The following is a 17,104-nucleotide window of genomic DNA, read 5'->3' on the forward strand; positions in this document are numbered from 1 at the left end:
CAGGCTGCCATTGCTGCCCCGTGCATCAAACATAATTCGTTCCAAGCTTAAATCACCTTGCCTGTAAGTCACTGGTAGAGCATTTTCTCAGTTCTAGCTCAGGCAGACACCGTATCTCTGCACAAGGACGCATTTTGAGGAGGTTGGGAACAGAGAGCACCCTTTGCCAGCTGCCGGCCCCCAGCCCCAGCGCAGGGCTGAGCCCGTCCCCGTGGGCTGCGCATGGTCTGGGGGACGTCGGCTGTGCCTGAAGGAGTGCAGCTTGCTGGAAGAGGCAGCGAGGTTGCTGGCCCCAGTGTTTCCTACGGCTGTTGGTGTTCAGCTGAGGACGGAGATGTGCAGACACACGCTGAGGGGCTCCCACGATCTGCACAGACCAACCGGCAGCACAACGCTCCCCGGCTGCACCCCAGTAAAGTGTCCTGGCTGTAGCCAATGTGCAGTCCTAAAGCACTGGCCTGGAGCCAGTGATGGGCCCCTTGTTGGTTACTGCAGTGTTTGTAACTGCTCGTTGTTCTAGAAAAATACTGTAAAATAGTACAAGGAATATTCCAGTATTTATTCCAGATTCAGACCAGGTCAATGTAAGGGGACTCAGTCATGAGAGTGGGCTGGTGGCAATGAATGCAGGGCAGGGAGCCTCTTCCTGGAAGAGGTTAAGTCTTACCTTCCAAAAACTGTTCATCAACAAGAAGTAATTAAGGGCTAGCAGAGATTCTGGTCTTTGGTTTCTGTCCCTTCTCAGTCTACAGACACTGAGAGCAAGTGTGAGTCGATGCCTGCTTCACGCTGCAGATAGCCTGGGAGAACAGGCCAGGGACTGTGAATTCAGCTGATTTGGAAGTATAATGACAGTGATGACGGTACTGTTGGCTATTTGAGTGATGAGCAAACCCTGTGAGCTGGGCCAGGTTTTGACATCTCATCTGGGTGGCACTGGGTTCATGCTGGAGCTAAGACAACAAGGACCATTGCTTTTCTGTAATTTCAGATGGGGGTGCCTGCTGAAAAGCAAAGCAAAGCTGACAGCCTCATTTCTCAGCTCCAGATGAAGAAAATGCAGAGTATCTAAACAGAACAGGTTGCAGTTAAACAAGAAATGCCAGTGAAAGCAGAGGACTGTATTTTGGTCATCCAAAGCCCAAGAAGCAGCTCTTACTGCTGAACGTTGGCATACTTTAAAATGAGCAGTTGTCGGTGGATGCTGTGCCAAGCCGGTTGTTTATCACGGGTGATAAATACGATGTGTGACATTTTCTACTGAAATACCTGAGACAGGCAAAGAGTAAGGCATAGCTTTGAATTTAAGGCAGTTTTGGGGTCTTTGGCTTCGGTAACATTCAATAGTGGGACAGCCGGGCACTTCTGCCCCTGCAGGGAGTTCTGCTCCTGCCCTCCGAGCAGCGAAGGCAGCCACGCTGTGTCCTCCCCCGGGCTTTAAGGCTGAGCTCTCTGAAATCTAACTGACCAGAAAACAAATGCATCTCAGATTTTACTTCAAACATCCATTTGGAAATCTGCCTTTTGGATTTTTGAGCTCAAAAGTGCAAGTCATGGGGAATCCAAGTATGGAGAACTGGTAGGATTTGCTGTGTTAATTATTAAAAAGGGGAAAAAATGACATTACTCATCCAAACTGCATTCTTGTCGATCAAAGCTGGGAACAGAGAGCATTGTTATAAAGGCATCTCCTGGTCTCTGATACGCTCTGTGGAAACCTTTTAGGTAGGTTGAGAGAGAAGAGCAAGGCTCCCCTCAGATGTCTGTCTGTCTGTCGCCAGCGCTGCTCCCTGCTCAGGGATGAGTCCGAGGCAGTAGGGGGGGACGAACACGGCCAACAGGCTCCTGCTCACCTCAGCGACAAGCTCTAAAAAAATACAGTGTCTCTGTCGAAAACTGGAATCTCAGCAAAACTGTTAATTTGCTTGAGGAACAAAGTTAATAGCCGAGCTGTGGCATGGGTGAGAGGCTCCCTGACAAAGCCGTGGCTGCTGTGGCATGAATGCTGCTCTTCATTAAGCCGCTCAGCTGGCTCAGAGGCTTCTGTTCTTTATGAAAGCAGCACCTGCTAATGCTGAGGATCCCATTCTTCATTAACAGTTCAGCTGGTTCAGAGGGGGAGCTCTGAGGCAGATGAACAATTTATGCAGAGTGGGATACATGACAAAGTAGCAGCTACTTTAGTGAATACAAGCATCTTTGTAAAAGTGCCCAGATGGTTCAGGAGAAGTCCCATTCTCTGTGAAAAGCGCCGTTGTTGTTCTGGGCTCTGCATCACGCCTCCCAACAACGCCGGGCGCAGCTCACCTTCCCGGGGGGCTGCAAAGCTCGGGGTCCCGACAGACAGCCCGTGGAGGCCAAGCCGCTGGGTTCGCCTTGAGTTCTTCCAGCAGAATAAATTCCTCTCCACCATGCTGCCCACTGCTGCAGTACGACTGCCTGTAATGTCTCATTCCCACTCTGCCATTCACATTAGTTGGACATTTGCAGTAATTGCATCTAGGATCCTAAGGTAACCCAGCCTGGTCCCCTCCGTGGTCCCTCCGAGAGCACACAGGGCTGTGTCCAGCCTGGTGGGCAGAGCTGGTGAGGTTGGATGGGCTGGAAGCAGCGAGGCTGGCCTGGAAAGACTTCCCCTGCCACCTGAGTGGGGACAGCTCCCAGTCTGCATGGCCCCGGAGCGCAGGGTCCTGCCCTACATGCTGCAGCAGTGCTGGGTCAGTGGCACTGCTCCTGCGGGGAGGCCAGCAACATGGGTTTGTGAGCCATCTCTCTGGCTGGGAAGGCAGAAGTGGAGCTATTGGGGGACAAGGCAGGACAGCTGCATGTTTGGAGCTTAAGGCTGGGGTGAATGAAGAAGGGCCAGGAGCTGCGCTGCAGCCTGCAAACACAGCTGGAGGGGAAGAAGCTCTGGGCACAGCTGAGCTGAGTCAGGGAGGTGCAGCTGGATGGGATCTGTGCTGCTGTGGGCTGAACCAGCAGCTTAGTACAGCCCCATGTCATGGCCTGTTTGAGGTGGGCATTTGTCAGCTCGTGTAGAGCCAGGTGGTGGTGGGAGTGCTGCTGAACCCTCTGCTGGGAGCCGTGCTCTGTGCAGGGGTGGCCGTGGTGCGAGAGTGATGCCCAGCCGGGGCCAGCGAGGGCCGCATGGGGGGAGATGCTGGGGGGCTCCAGCCCCACTCGCTGCCACCACGAATTTCACTTCTCCAGAGCAGCACCAGCTGCACCCGAGTGAGCGCTGATCACTTTTAGAGTCCATTTTTTCCAACAGCCACAGATACAAAAGTTTCCTTCCAGAGGGAATCAACACCGGGAGAACACCGTGTGCCCCGGGGACTGTCAGTCCGGTCTCTCTGCTGGGGGCGGCAGCTGCCCCCCCCCGTGCAATGCCCCCTCCTCGCCCAAACCGCCCCCCGGCAGCAGAGCAGTGCCCTGCAGGACCGTGCTCATTCACGCACCGACCCCAGGGACGCAGCCTCCTCTCCCCACAGGACGGGGGGGCCGCCCCCCATTTACCTCCACCCCCCCCGACCGGCCCAGGGCGAGGTGCCCCGGGCTGCGGGGATCGGGACGGCGGCCGCTGTGCACAAGCGGCGGGGCCGGTGGGAGAGTGGGGGGCTTTTTTATTTTTTGCGGGGGGGAGCGGGCGGTGAGCCGGGGCTACCCACCCCCGCAGGGCACACGGCAGAGCCCCAGCGCCCCGCCGGGCGCCTCGCCGCCCCCGCTACGGGGCCAGGCGCTGCCTCCGTCCCGGTGTCCCCGGGGCGCCCCCCCCCGCCCCGTGCCGCTGCGCCCCCGCGGAGCCCCCACCCGCGCGGGGCTGCCCGGGGGAGGCGGTGGATCCGCGCCGCCCCTGCCGCATTGGTTTGCGGCGGAGCCCGTCACAGCCGCGGCGCCGAGATTGGCCCCCGCAGCCGGCGCCCCCCCGGGCCGGCCTCCACCCCGCCCGCCGTGCGCCGAGCGCCGCGGCCCGGGCACGGGCACCGCGCTCCGCTCCGCACCGCCCCGCACCGCCCCGCACCGCTCCGCCTGCAGCGGAGGCAGGGCCGGCCGGGCCGGGCCGAGCCGAGCCGAACCGGGCGGGGGGACGCGCCCGCAGCACCGCTCAGCACCGAGCAGCTCCGCACAGCACCGAGCAGCACCGCACAGCACCGCACAGCACCGCACAGCACCGAGCAGCACCGCACAGCACCGCACAGCACCGAGCAGCTCCGCGCCGGCTGCGGGGATGTGAGCGGAGGCTCCGCCGGCAGCGCCGCCGCTCCGCGCCCGCTGCGCGCCCGGGAAGATGCTGAGCAGGTGGATGAGTGGCAGCAGCAGGAACCTGGACCGCGAGTACAACTGCACCGTGCGGCTGCTGGACGACAGCGAGTACACCTGCACCATCCAGGTCAGCGCGGCCGCCGGGCGGCGCGTCCCGGCCGGGCTCGGGGGCAACGGGGGGCAGCGGGGCCGGGGCAGCCCCGAGCGCGGTGCCCCCGCCGCCGCCGCACGGAGCCGGCAGACAAAAGGCGCCCGGTCCTGCCCCGCCGCCGCGAACAAAGGCGGAGCGGCGGCGGCCCCGGAGCCGCGCGGATCCCCCCCCAGCCTCTCCCCCCTTCCCCAGCTCCCGCGGCTCTCGGAGCGGCCGGAGCATCCCATCCCATCCCATCCCATCCCATCCCATCCCATCCCATCTGACCCCTTCCCCTCGGGGCAGGGGGAGCCGAGCCCGAGCCCCGCGGACCCGGGGCAGCCCCGCGCGGCCACTCGGGGGCCGGGGGAGCTTCGGGGGGGCTCGGCTGTGCCCCGCGGAGCGAGGCGCTGCTCGCCCCCCGCTGCCGGCGGCGTGTTGCGGGGAGCACTTGGCTACGAAGGGAAGCCCGGGGGCGGCTGCCGTGCCGTGCCATGCCGTGCCGTGCCTGCCCGCCCCGCCGTGCCCCGTTCCGCCTCCCGAGCGGAGCCCCGGGCCGGGCCGGGCTGCGGCAGGGGGCGGCCGGCTGCAGGGACCCGGCGCGGGGCGGGAGCGGCAGCCCCGGGTGCGGCGCCCTCGCTTTGCGCTTCTGCCGTTCGGGCAGGGGCGGCGAGGAGCCTGCCGGGGGCGGCTGGCACGGCGGAGCCCTGTGCGCCGGAGCGCTCGCGGCTGTTCCCTGCTGGCATCGGCTGGCTCCGCTCCAGTCCGTAGGCAATGGAAAATTCGGGGCAGAGTTTTTGAGTAAAGGTGACTCAAGGTGTAAATAGCGGCAACTCCCACCCGCCGCTTCGGGTCGTGGATCTCCCGAGTTCCCCGCTGTCCTGCAACTCCGAGGAGGAGGGAGCATCTCTTAGTTTGCGGGCAGAAGCGTGCTTGAAACGGCAAAGGATGGTGAGGGAGGAGTGCTGCAGGCTATGGGAGGCACGGTCGGGTTTGCTTTAATCGTCTAAAATGGGTAAATATGGTGTTTTGTGCAAAGAGCAGCCGAAGAACGCTGAAGCCGCTCGTTCCTCACTCACCTCCCCCTCCTAGATTGTGAAGTGTGACCCCGTAAACAGCTGGGGTGGCAGCCGGCTTGTTTTGCACAAGCCAACTCGTTTGTCTCTCAAGAGGTTGGTTTTGATGCAAATGAAATGGGAAAATGTAGTTTGGGAGAGAAAATGTAGGCAATGCAGTTTAGAAAAATCTGGATTTTCTGTCCTTAATTTCATTTAACAAGGTGTCTTTATTTTGCGTGCCTTTATTTATTTTATTAAGAGGAAATAGTACTTGGTCACGTATTTCGGTGGGTTATTTCATGTTTAGCATAGTAAATAGCGAGTCCTCGTATTTAGTATGGATGACCTAAGGTATACAGAATAAGCTGTGTTACCCTCACAATCAAGGTTACCATAGTTAAATATTTGTTTTCTATGGCTTTCATGCTGCCTTATAAGCAAAGTATTTATAGTCCATGCAAAATTAAAGCACACATAGTGGAATGTCTAATGTGAGAAAAACCGTCAACGGAGAGGCAGGGAACAGTGAATGAGTTTTGAAGGTCATTCCCTCACGAGCGCAGATATTTCATGTCTTGCTGAGATCCGTGGTGTTTCCTCATCCAGGCTGTTTCTACGCCTGTTGTTTCTAATTTATACATTCCTATTTTTACTTAAACATGGAGAAATCGTCCAAAGCATAAGTCATTGTTTTTGACTGCAGTGCTGTTGATCACAGTGCACATCTGGGGAGGGAAGCTGCTCGGTGGAAGTTTGTGTCGTGCGTTTGTGCGGCTGTGCCCCTGTGTTTGTGTCGCTGGTGCCAGCAGCGCGAGGATGTGCGTGCGCGCTGTGCCCTCCGGAGCCGCGGCCAGCCTGACGTGTTGTCTGGCTTCCACATCGCTGTGAAAGAAAAAACACTCAGAGGCCGATCTGACTGTAAGAGGTCTTATTTATGTTTCAGATAATAGCGCTGGTTAAACCTGTCAACAGAATTAACCTCTGGCTGTGCTTGACAAAAGGCGTGTGAATAGGGTTTCTGTGCTGCTGGATCATAACTTTGAATATTCTCTTTCTAAATAAAGCCTTTTTTATTTGATTATCCAAAGTTTACTTTGGTAATATTCCCTTGTTAAACAAGCAGTTCATCATCTGAGCTTGGACGAGTCCTTCATCTCTTTTGTCCTAATTTTCACTCCCAAACACCCAACTGAGCAGGTGGAGGAGCCTCGAAAGCGCTTCCCACATCCATCCCGCTCGGGGTCGGCTTGGCAGCTGTGCTGTTGGTACACGGCTGTCTGAGGCAGAGGGTGTTTGCAGTGGGTCTGGACCTCCATAAATATAATTATATACGTGCATTTTTTTCTGTATATTCTAGTAGTTTGTCCCTTTGGGGAGCAGGAGGATGTGGCCTGGGCTGTGCTGTTCCACTCGTGGGACCTGGGGCTCCCAGCAGCTGTCTGAAAGAAGACGAAGACATTGTCCTGTCTGGACTCAGAGAATCTTGTAATTTGGTAATATTACACGCCCCTGAGGTGCTTTAGAAGCAGTGGAGCTGATGATCTGCGACGTGGGGCTCGCCAGAGGTGGGAATGCCGTGGTGGCCATCAGTGCTGCCCCTCGGCCTGGAGCTGTTGCTGCTCACGGTGGGCTCCTGGGGTGTCCCCGCTCCCTGTCCTGGGGCTGGCGGAGGTGGGCAGCCCTTGCTGGTGGCTGTTGGCTCAGCACAGCAGCATGCTCTGGTCCAGCATGGGAGTTACCGTGCGCTCGCCCTGCTGCGTCCCACGGCTCCGGGCGCAAACAACGCGCGCCTCGCCAGAGCGGGCTGACAACAATCGGAATAAAGCGTGCATTGAAGACAGCAAGAAATGCTCTTGTGCTGCGGCTTCTGTGTGACTGAGCTGCTTGTCTGAGGAAATGTTTTAAATTCTTCGCTGTGGTGTCAGTCGTGGCATAAAGGTCTTGAAGTAATTAACGATTTGCCATTGCTTGATGCATCAAGTATTTTCGTGAAAAGACCCTGGCATTTTGTTTCAAAACTTACTCGTACTATGAGAACGTGGGGAAGTGAGAAAATAGATAAAAAGTGAGGTTTCCTGGATTCAAAACGCAACAAATTTCTTATGTAAGACTGGAAATAAATGAAAAAGAGCACTTGGTCATGTGCTTGGACAAAACCCATGTTTTCCACATGAAGCACAAAGTTCATTAGAAGACATGACAGGGTCGTTAATAACAGGCAGTCAACACGAGAGAAGCCTCAACTTTTTGCAGCGCTAGCTACTGTGAAGGTTATTTGTTCATTATCTTTTTATCTTCCCATAGTTTCCAATTGCCTTTGCTGGGAAATAGGTTAGCAGGGCACTGCGTGCGCAGCGGGACCTCTTGTCAGAAGCCCGAAGCAGGTGATGCGTTCGGTGTCTGAGGTTTCCTCCTGCTGCTGAGAGCTGTGGAAGCCACGAGGCTTCATGGTGAGATGCTTGTGTCAGCTTCTGGTGCCTTTCTTCTCGTGCATGGAGATATTTGCCCCTCTTCATCCCGAGGCCTGGCTGTGGTACCAGAGCTGGTGCTGTGCGTGGAGCCAGGGGAGGCAGTGGTGCTCCCTGAGCACTGCACGGTCTCAGGGCTGGGGAAAGGCCTCAGAGCACCACAAGGGCAGTGGTGATGGGCGAGGAGAAATCCTGGCCCACAAGAAGTCTCTGGTGAAGTCTCCTGGGCCGCAGAGGATGCAGGATTGCACCCCTCCTAGCCCATGGGTGCCGGCGGGGGTGGCAGCCACAGCGCCAGGTTGCTTTTGCCAGTTTGCTGTTGACTCCATCAGAAGTCATGTTTTTATTTATAACATTGGAAATGTTTTTGTGACAAACCTACCAATCTCGCTCAGATAAATCTCTGCAGAACGGCACGCTGTCTGTGCAGCATCCTTCGTTCCCTGCTCAAACATTTAAATACATATGGCTCGTGGGCTCCGAAAAAAGGAGAGCCGCCTGAAATGCACAAGTTTGGAGGCAAAGTAACAGTCAAAACTGAGGGTTTCTTGGGTTTCATCTCCTTTTTCTTTTAAAATTCATTCCAATTTTAAATACAAAGGATACAAAAGGCAACTGATGAAAACATCCACTAAACGTCCGCTGGAAAACTAGTGACATATTTGCTCCCATTTTAATGGGAGGCAGAAACAGAAGTTGTTATGGAGACCTGTTGAAAATATTTCTAGTGCTGCTATTTCTTCACCAGCTGAAATGTCTGTTTTCTGTTAACTTTTCATACTTGTTCTACAACGTTACCTGCTGTGAAACTGCCAGCTATCCCCTTTGCAGGAGCCACTTTTCCAAAAAGAATTGCTTTGGTTATCACTTTTCCCATATAAGATCCTGAAGACAAATATATCTATATGTACACACAAGGTGATACCACTGTAGAAAAATATGTACCTACAGCATCATGAAAGAAGAAATTTTCTGCTTCTGTCATGTAAAAATTAGGTAATACGCAGTAGGAGGCTGCTTTTGAGTTGTCTGGGGAATACTGAAAGTGCCTTGAACAGCCCACTTATTTTTAATTTTTGACTCACTCTTCAGGAGCTCAAAGCGATCGCGCGGACGGGGCTGACGTCTGTGGCTGTGCTCAGGCAGAGCCGCCTCCTCTCACGGAGACCCCCACGTGCCTCCATCGCCCTGTGCCAGACCAGGGGTATTGAGAGAAGAAGCTCTGAAACCATCGCTTTGTAGTTTTGAAACAGCAGAGGAAGCGTGGCACTGCTGTCACTGCCTACGAATGACAGCTCCTTACTGAGGAAGGCTGGGGAACGAGCGGGGATTTGCCACTTGAGAAGAAGTGCCGTGTTTTCTTTGCTACCAATTCTGTCAAGAACGGAAAATACCTTGTTAATGCAAAGGTCAAAAGTTGGTGCTGTTATAGAAATAACTGAACTGTGCTGTCATCAGCCATTTGGTCATGGTCAAAAAAAACCAACATGATTGTTGAGTTACAAAAAGCTTTGGAGTTGTTTCTGCGAATAAGAGGGTTTCAGGTCAAATTCTTTTCTTTGAAAATTTTCCAGAGCAAATTATCACAGCGGTATGAAAGCAATTTCATATTGATGATCTGGAGTTGCCTGCAAGGCTGCTGAATCCACAGCAAGTATCTGCAGAGACCGAGGCTCTTGCATGGCAAACAAGGCAAGGGGACGTCGTTCCTGGCTGGCAGCGTGTGGGTGTGCGTGGACCTGCGATTGTCCTGCTGAGGCTGGGGGCTGGTGTGAAAGGAAGGGGCCAAACCCCCTCTTGTGGTGGGATTCCCTTTTATTGGTTTGGTTGTTTTTCTTCATAGCTTCTTAGGAAGGTCAGAACTCAGGAAAAGCACCCAAATTTGTTTTCACCTCAGACACCTCTTGAGGATTTCCCCCTTGTGCTCTCAGCGGCGTTACAGCTGATGTGGCTCTTTGTGACTTTTTTGTGACTACCAAAATCTGCATGGTGCCTTCATCGTCCCAGAAGACCTCTGCTTGTGTCTCTTCATGGCGGCAGAGCTCTGCCTATTGCCTGCATGAGCACAAAGGGGAAAGGCAAAAGCTGGCTTCATTCAGGACAGAAGGGAATTAGTACTTTGAATATTCACTGGAGCTTTCACCTCGGTATGGCAATGTCATAACCAGCCCTAGCTCTTGCACAAACCGCTCCCAGCTTGTGCAGTCTGGCTTTATTATATTCCTTATGGGAATGGATGAGCAGTTACAGAGCAAATTGCTGTTAGAAATGGGACTGAAGCAAAGGTTTCTTTGCTCAGAGCCCCAGGACAAAGCAGGACAGGTGAAAGAAGTAGGGTTTGTTTTAAATGAGAAAACTCCATACGTGTGAGTAAGGGCATCAAAATTAGGGTTATGTGGTCTGCTTTTGTGCAGAAACTTGGGGTTCTTCTTGGTGGGGGATGCAGGCCAGGTTTTCCTCTGGAGGTAACCTTCTGCCAGCCCGCTTTGGGGGAAACTCCACGGCTGCAGGGGCAGCATGCTGGGGACTTTCCCAGAGGTGTGCCCAGGTGAGGAAGAGGAAGAGGAGCGCGAAGGCAGTGGCCGTGGTGCTGCGAGGTGGGGATGCACGAGCTCCTTGGCATCTTGCTGCACAGGTGGGGCAAGGAGCCTGGGCTCCACCATCCCCACCAAGCCACCTGGTGTGAAACGCTGCCACTTCTAGAAAACAGAAATGCTGCAGGTATGAGACAGCTTTATCTGCTTTTAAAAGCTTGTGCTTCCAACAATTAAAATTGAAGTGAAGTCTCACGAAACATTATCCGAGAGGTGGTTCTTTTCTCATCAGTCCTTGGCATGAGGTGGTGTCGTTCTGTGAAACCAGTGCCGAGGAGCCGTGCCCAGACGGGCAGGCACGTGCCTACCTGAGTGCCTTAAATGAAAATGCGCTTTTAAGCTTCACAATCAAATCCTGTGTGTCTCCACCTGCTGCCATCATGAGCAGCCTCCTATTAAAACAGGTCTGACTCTTATTTTTTATTTTTTGGGATGTTGGCACAAGGAGTTCTCACAGTTGAAGGCAGATATTGAATATTCATTACGGTGCTTCCATTGCTGGACAAGAGCAAATGCCTTCTGCATTCGGCAGCAGCAGCGGCTGGGAAGCAGAACAAAGTGGTGCCAGTTTGTGGGTGCTCAGAGGTTGTCTGATCTTCCTGTCCTGTGGCCCTGAGGCACGGTTTTGCAATGATTAGATTTCCAGATCTTTGTTGGGTGAGATGCACCAGGCCGTGGCTTTTTCTCAGGCGACCTGTGGGATTTGGGGCCGGCTGGGCACTTTTCCTGCGCACGGTGCAGAGGTTTTCATGTTAGTTGTATAATTATGGGCAAGGCCAAACTGAGAATCTGCAAAAAATACCTGGCCTTTAGTGTCTGATTCTTCTCTGAAAAGGGAGAATGAAGTTCTGTGAACCACGCTTCAAGCTGGCAGTGGAGAATTGCTCTTTTTTCTAAGCAGAGATAGGATTTTTGTAACTGCCAGTGGAATGAACTCGTGTAGTCCTGGGAACAGCGAGGCTCTTTGTTCCTCCCGCATCATCGTTTTTAAAGATGCAGACCATGCTTTGCCCTTAATTACACTTTGGCAATTACAGTCTGTGTAAATTACCTTCACTGGTATCCATTGCCTTCATTTGCAGAAGTGACTCGGCAGCTGACATTTCGTGAGGAATGTGGTTCATTCTCCATGCACACACAATGCGAGATGCCATTGTGCTTCCTTGTGCTTGTTATCCATAGAGAGGCAGCCAGGATAAAATTCAGTAAAATCCTATTTTACTCAATGAAGTCAGCAGCTGTCTCTCCAGGTACACATCAGGAGTTGTGCTATTGAGCAAGATGGGACCATTTTTATATAATCAGGCTTTAGAGGCAGAGTCGTATTTTAAGCCACAGGACCTTTTGCTGCCCCAAGGACCAACTTTTTGCATCCTCCAGTGGCTGCCCCAAAACAGAGGGCTCTGCTCTACTGAGCCGCTCGCTCCGTTTGGTCCTGGCCAGGAGAGTGGCAATAACGTTGGCGGAGATGGAAACTGCTCTTCTGTGTGCAACGGAGCAGAGCAAGGAGTCTGTCCGTGTGCTGTGGGGTGAGCGTTAGGCGGTGGGAGCGCGGTGTTTCCGTGTGCCACTTTGGGGGGAACGGTGTGTGTTGGAGCCTGACCCGGGCAGGAGGAGGAGAAGGAGCAGAAAATGCTCTCCAAAGACATGAGAGCTCCCCAGGGCCCTGCCAGAAGGGCGAGTGAGCTAAGTCTGCCTTGTAAACAAGGGGGAGGACAGGCCTCTGTAATTTTAACATATTTTCTTTAAATATGGGCACCGTGGCAGCATGGAGGCTCTTTTCTACTTTGCATCACCTCCATGCACGCCCGGCTGGGTCGTGCTCTCACTGAGACCATTTTTCTTCCCTGAGAGAGCCAGGTTCCTGCATCGACTGAGCATCTCATTGGAAATTCAAGGTTGGCACGTATTGTAATCTCTCATATATGGCAGAAAAGAATTCCATCACCGGGCCCCTGAGAGCAGGGAGGAACCTTAGGATGCCTTGGGGTGCTGAGGGAAGGAGCACACTAACGTGGCCGGTGCTCACCAGGTGCCTGTGCCTCACCAGACACATGAGGCACTTTTATAAATGATAATTAACAAAAGCTTTGTGGCATTGTGTTTTTTTGAGTCCATAGAGAGCTCAGCTACTTAATATTGGATGTCAAAATTTGATCAATGCTGCAGCTGGAAATAGAAAATTTTGGCTGCATAATGTCTGTTACCAAAGACTTTAATTATAGTGGCATATCTGTCATATTGATGAGGGCTTTCTATTTTTCAGAGGGTTTATAACGGGGCTGTTTCAAATCAGATTGGCTTTTAGCTTGGCACATAAGACGTGGTCCCAAAGGAAATATCCATCTAGCGGCCTATATGAAATTTTTCTTTAATAAAAAATTACGGAAATTTATTAAGCTATTCTGGAGCTAGAGAGAGACTTTAGGAGTATATGGATTGGGTAGTTCATAGGCGTACTAACTATACGTTATCTATCTACTTAACTCATAGAATGGACAGTGTATTGGGACTGAAAAAAAAGCCAGAATCCAATATAGTTGTGTTTGAAAAATAGATAATAAACATGCTGAGCAGGTACTTCTCATGAATCGATTTAATTCTCATTAACATTGCACTATATAGCTTGCTGACTAATATTTCTGGCTTGCAAACAACAATGGATTTCCAAAGGAAACAAGAACAGGATGTCTCTGGGACCTGAAATTCGGGAGGTCCTGGGGCTGCTGGAATGGAGCAGAGAAGCTGCAATGGCAGCAGAAGGCGCAGCAAGGGCTGGGGCTGGAGCAGGCAGGGCAGAGGCAGGGCAGTGCCCGTGCTATGCTGCCCTCCCCAGCCCATCCACCTCCCTCTGTATCAGGGCAGCTCTGAAAATCCACGTGCCCCAAGCCCCAGAGCCATCTGGCATGGCTGTTCCAAGCGAGCCCTGTCGTGGGCTCAGCTCCTGCCATTTGCAGTGGTGCCCTGAAGCTTCCCCAGAAAGTAACTCCAGAACCGATTTCCTGCCTAAATCATTGCATTCCTGGGCTGTTCCTCAACATTTAGGTTCTTCTCCCGACCCGGAATGGATTTTCCCATTGGTCTGTTGCAGGTCCCTGTTAGTACCGTCCTTTCCTTTGTCCAGCTGCGTTATCATTTGCATGTTTACAGTTTTTTGCCGTTCTTATTTGTGGGTTGGTACCAAACCCCGAGACCTACAAGGGAGAGATTCCCCAGCCTGTCACCAGACCTCAGAAGCAGCTCCCTGAGCCCACTGCTGGGGCTTTCACTGGTTGTGACTCCTGCTTGCAGATGACAGATTTCTTCATCTGGGGCTTAAGAATGAAACAGAGGGTCCTTGGGGCAGCTGCCACTTTGAGAGGATTAGCAGTGACTGACAGCCTTCCTTCTGGATTTCCTTGCTTCCCGAGGCTTAAGTTGGAGCTTTCGTGTCGCCTGAGCAGCGCTGTGATTTTATTTGGATGCTGTGTCCCCCAGCATAGCATCTGGTTTTGTTACAGACATAAATAAGGTGCTAATACAATATTAATCCCAGTGTAGTGCGCCTTAAATAATGGTGACAGTGATCTCTCTGTGCTCTCATGGGATGCCTTCCACCATCTCCATTGACCGCTTGGGCACATCCCACGGAATTAAAAATGCAACCGGCAGGGCCTGGAGCACAGAAGGGAGCTTGGAGGCTTTCCTTAGGAAACCCCAGTGCCAGCGAGCAGAGAGCGTTCCTACTGCTATAGGGCTTTTTAGTTAACACGTGGCATTCTGTTATGAGGATGTCAGTGAGCTTAATGCCTGACCCATTTTAAGCTGATTTGGCTTTAAATTTTTCTTGGGGACCCGGCGCTGCCTGGTGCAGTGCTTGGGCCTCTGTGCTGGCCATGCCGGGGTGGTGGGCAGCGGGGACGGTTCGGTGCACGAGGCCTGCGCTGCTTTTGCAGGGCAGAGGGGCAGGGGATGGCAGAGCAGCACAGCGGGGCTCGTTGTGTGTCCCAGTACAGGACGTGTCCTGACCATTTGTCACACCGGGTGAGGGGGTTGCACCTCTGGCTCCCCAGCGAGGTCCCAGGGGGCAGCAGCCCAGTGCTGGTAACCCGGGGAGGTGCCACCACCAGAAACACGTTCTGTGCCTGCAGGCTGAGTGTGATGCTTCTGAGGACAAAATGACCCCTTCTGGGGCTGAACTGCAGCCAGAAGTGCAAAACCCCGCTGTGCTGAGTGGGTGCCCCACGTGGGACGGCTGCAGAGGGGGCAGCGGCGTTGCAGCCCCATTGGCATCGGTGACAGCGCGGGGACAGCTGGGGCCTGGGGCAGGGTTTGCCCCCGGGGGCCTTGCTGCAGGAGTGCTCATGGCAGCAATACCACAACTGCATCACGTTACCGCATCGCTGGGCAAAGAGGGAGCAGGCGAGGGCTCTGCCACAGGAGTGCATTAGTAACTGATAGCGTAAGCAATTAAACCTTGCGTGCTCAAGACAGAATTCCCAAATCCCTCTGGCTCTGCACTCGCCCCCCAGCAGCGAGCAGGCAGAGATGTGTTCTTGGAGCCTAACGCATGTGCTGCGAGCTCTCAGCGAGCCCTTGCAGCCGGAGCAGCGGTGCTGGGGCTGGAGGAGCCCGACTGGGGAGGCTCTGGCTGTGGGGTGGCAGCTCAAGGAGGAGCGAGAAGGTGGCCCTGGTCTTCTGCAGCCCTCTGGTGACCCCTGTGAGGGTGTCTCCGGTGGGTTATGTGGCTCCTGGGGACCCAGGCAGGGTCCTTCCCTCCGTGGCTTCTGTCTGTTACAGCTCATTGAGCTCTCCTTGACTTAAACTTGGGTTCCCCAGGGTGGCTGTGAATGTTGCACCCCACGTCCAGAAATTGTGCTGCTCCTCCCAGCACTCAGGTGCCCTGACCCCGAGCTTCCCCAAGTGCCACGGTGCTGGCGTTCCCTCGCTGAGCCACCGCCAGTGCTGGGTGTCAGCTGAAATCACAGGCTCGTCTATTAAACAGTCCTGTCAACACGCGATTTCCCTTCCCTCTTTGTTGTGTGCCTGTTCTTCCCATGCCTGGAGCAGCGCATCCTGAGGCACGGCCTCGGGCTGGGCGGCAGAGGTGCCTGCTGAGCAGCGAGAGCAGCCGGGGAGCGGAGCCTGCTGCTGCCCCGCGCTCTGTGCGGTTTCCACAAGAAGGGGAAAAAAACAAAAAGCAGCCCTCGGTGGCTTCTGTGTTGGCTGCTGCATGGGACTGGGGAGACAGTAAATCAGCCTGAAGGCTGTGACTGCGCGCTGACCCCACAGACACTGCCCGATTGTTGGCTTGGTTTTGTTCCACGGGTTTCTAAGGAGAGGGAGAAAAGTCAGCGGCGCGGTGCTGCTGGGGGCCGGGGGCTGCCATGGGAACGGGGCAAGGCGGGCGGTGGGGTGCAGACACAGCCCGGGAGATGCCCTCGGCCCCGCTGCTGGTGGGGACATGGTGCCCACAGCCCCCCATGGATGTTATCTTGTCCCTCCTCTTTGCCCCTTATTTATTTCCTCTGTACCACCTGCGATTGCATCCATGTGGGACACGGAGGTGCTGAGCCACAGAATGAGTGCAGGATTGTCCCCGTTTGCAGGGAGTTTTGCAGGGGCCGGTCAGGTGCTGTGATCCTGCTGCTGCTGGGGATGGTGCCGACGGGGGGAGCAAAGTGCTGGAGGAGCACAAACACTTGCATGAATCTTCTTGAAAGGGTTGCTTGGGTTTAAAGCACCATTTAGGCAAGTGAGTTGCACTGAAATAGCGTTTCTTTAATTAATGCCGTCAGATTAACCGGTATGGCAGATAAACCTCTACTTAAATTAGCCGTTACTTCAAACTTTATTGTCCTGGCATAGTTAGGTTTCTAACACACTTCCAGCAGCACAGCAGCAACAATTCTGCTCCGACAGTGAGCGCGGGGAAAGGCAGCGGTGCCTGCACCGGGTGCTGTGCCCCTGGGCAGAGCCTGGCAGGGAGGGAAGCTGGACCCCCGGGTGGCAGGGCAGGGGATTTATTGACAAAAAAGTCAATAAATCAGCTCCTTCACACTTTTGGAGGAACTACACGTACGGTCAGTGTGGTAACTGCCGTGGTGCTGAGCACACCCCATCACGGTGCCTGCTTTGCGCTGCGGGCTGGCGGTGGGGACAGAGGCGTGCGGCAGGAGGACACCGAGTGCTGCTGGGCACTGCAGCCTGTGGTTCTCCATTAGGTCCCGTGGATCCTGTGCTGAATTGCGGCTACCTGCCAGTTACCGTTGGACATTGCTCTGAACTTTTTTCACGCCTGCCTTGCCGACATGGTCTCCTGCTCCACGCTGCCTGGTGGGCTTCTGGAGCGACTGCACGCAGCTGCCGGGGGTGCTTCCTCCTCCTCTTTGTGCTTGTATAACAGTACCTACACGCAGATATTTATTGTGCTACAATACAAAATGAGTATCTGAAGGATTCTATTGAATCCTTTGAATTATACAGAGAAAGGGAAGTTCGTGATTGCAGCCGTGTATCTGGGGGCTGAATAGGACCAGAGGTGTTTGTGATGTCCCCTTTCTGCAGTGCTGTGCCTTGCCGAGCACCTCGCTGCTGGCTCCCTGTGTTCCC

General features: G+C 54.1%; 1 protein-coding gene across 2 annotated transcripts in view; it reads left to right on the plus strand.

Moving 5' to 3' along the window:
- Positions 1-4,262: 4,262 nt before the first annotated feature.
- The window catches only part of FRMD5 (FERM domain containing 5), a gene marked incomplete at its 5' end in the record, with an annotated part of 77,826 nt that continues 64,984 nt past the window's right edge, over positions 4,263-17,104 (plus strand). The window contains one exon of one of the 2 annotated variants that reach the window (XM_082769004.1): positions 4,263-4,390. In XM_082769004.1, coding sequence (XP_082625130.1) covers positions 4,289-4,390 — 102 coding nt within the window. The remainder of the gene's footprint in view (positions 4,391-17,104) is intronic. The other variant, XM_082769005.1, reaches the window with a different exon arrangement.

The sequence above is a fragment of the Aythya marila genome, assembly GCF_965140915.1.
Source record: "Aythya marila genome assembly, chromosome: 11".
Lineage (NCBI taxonomy): Eukaryota > Metazoa > Chordata > Aves > Anseriformes > Anatidae > Aythya > Aythya marila.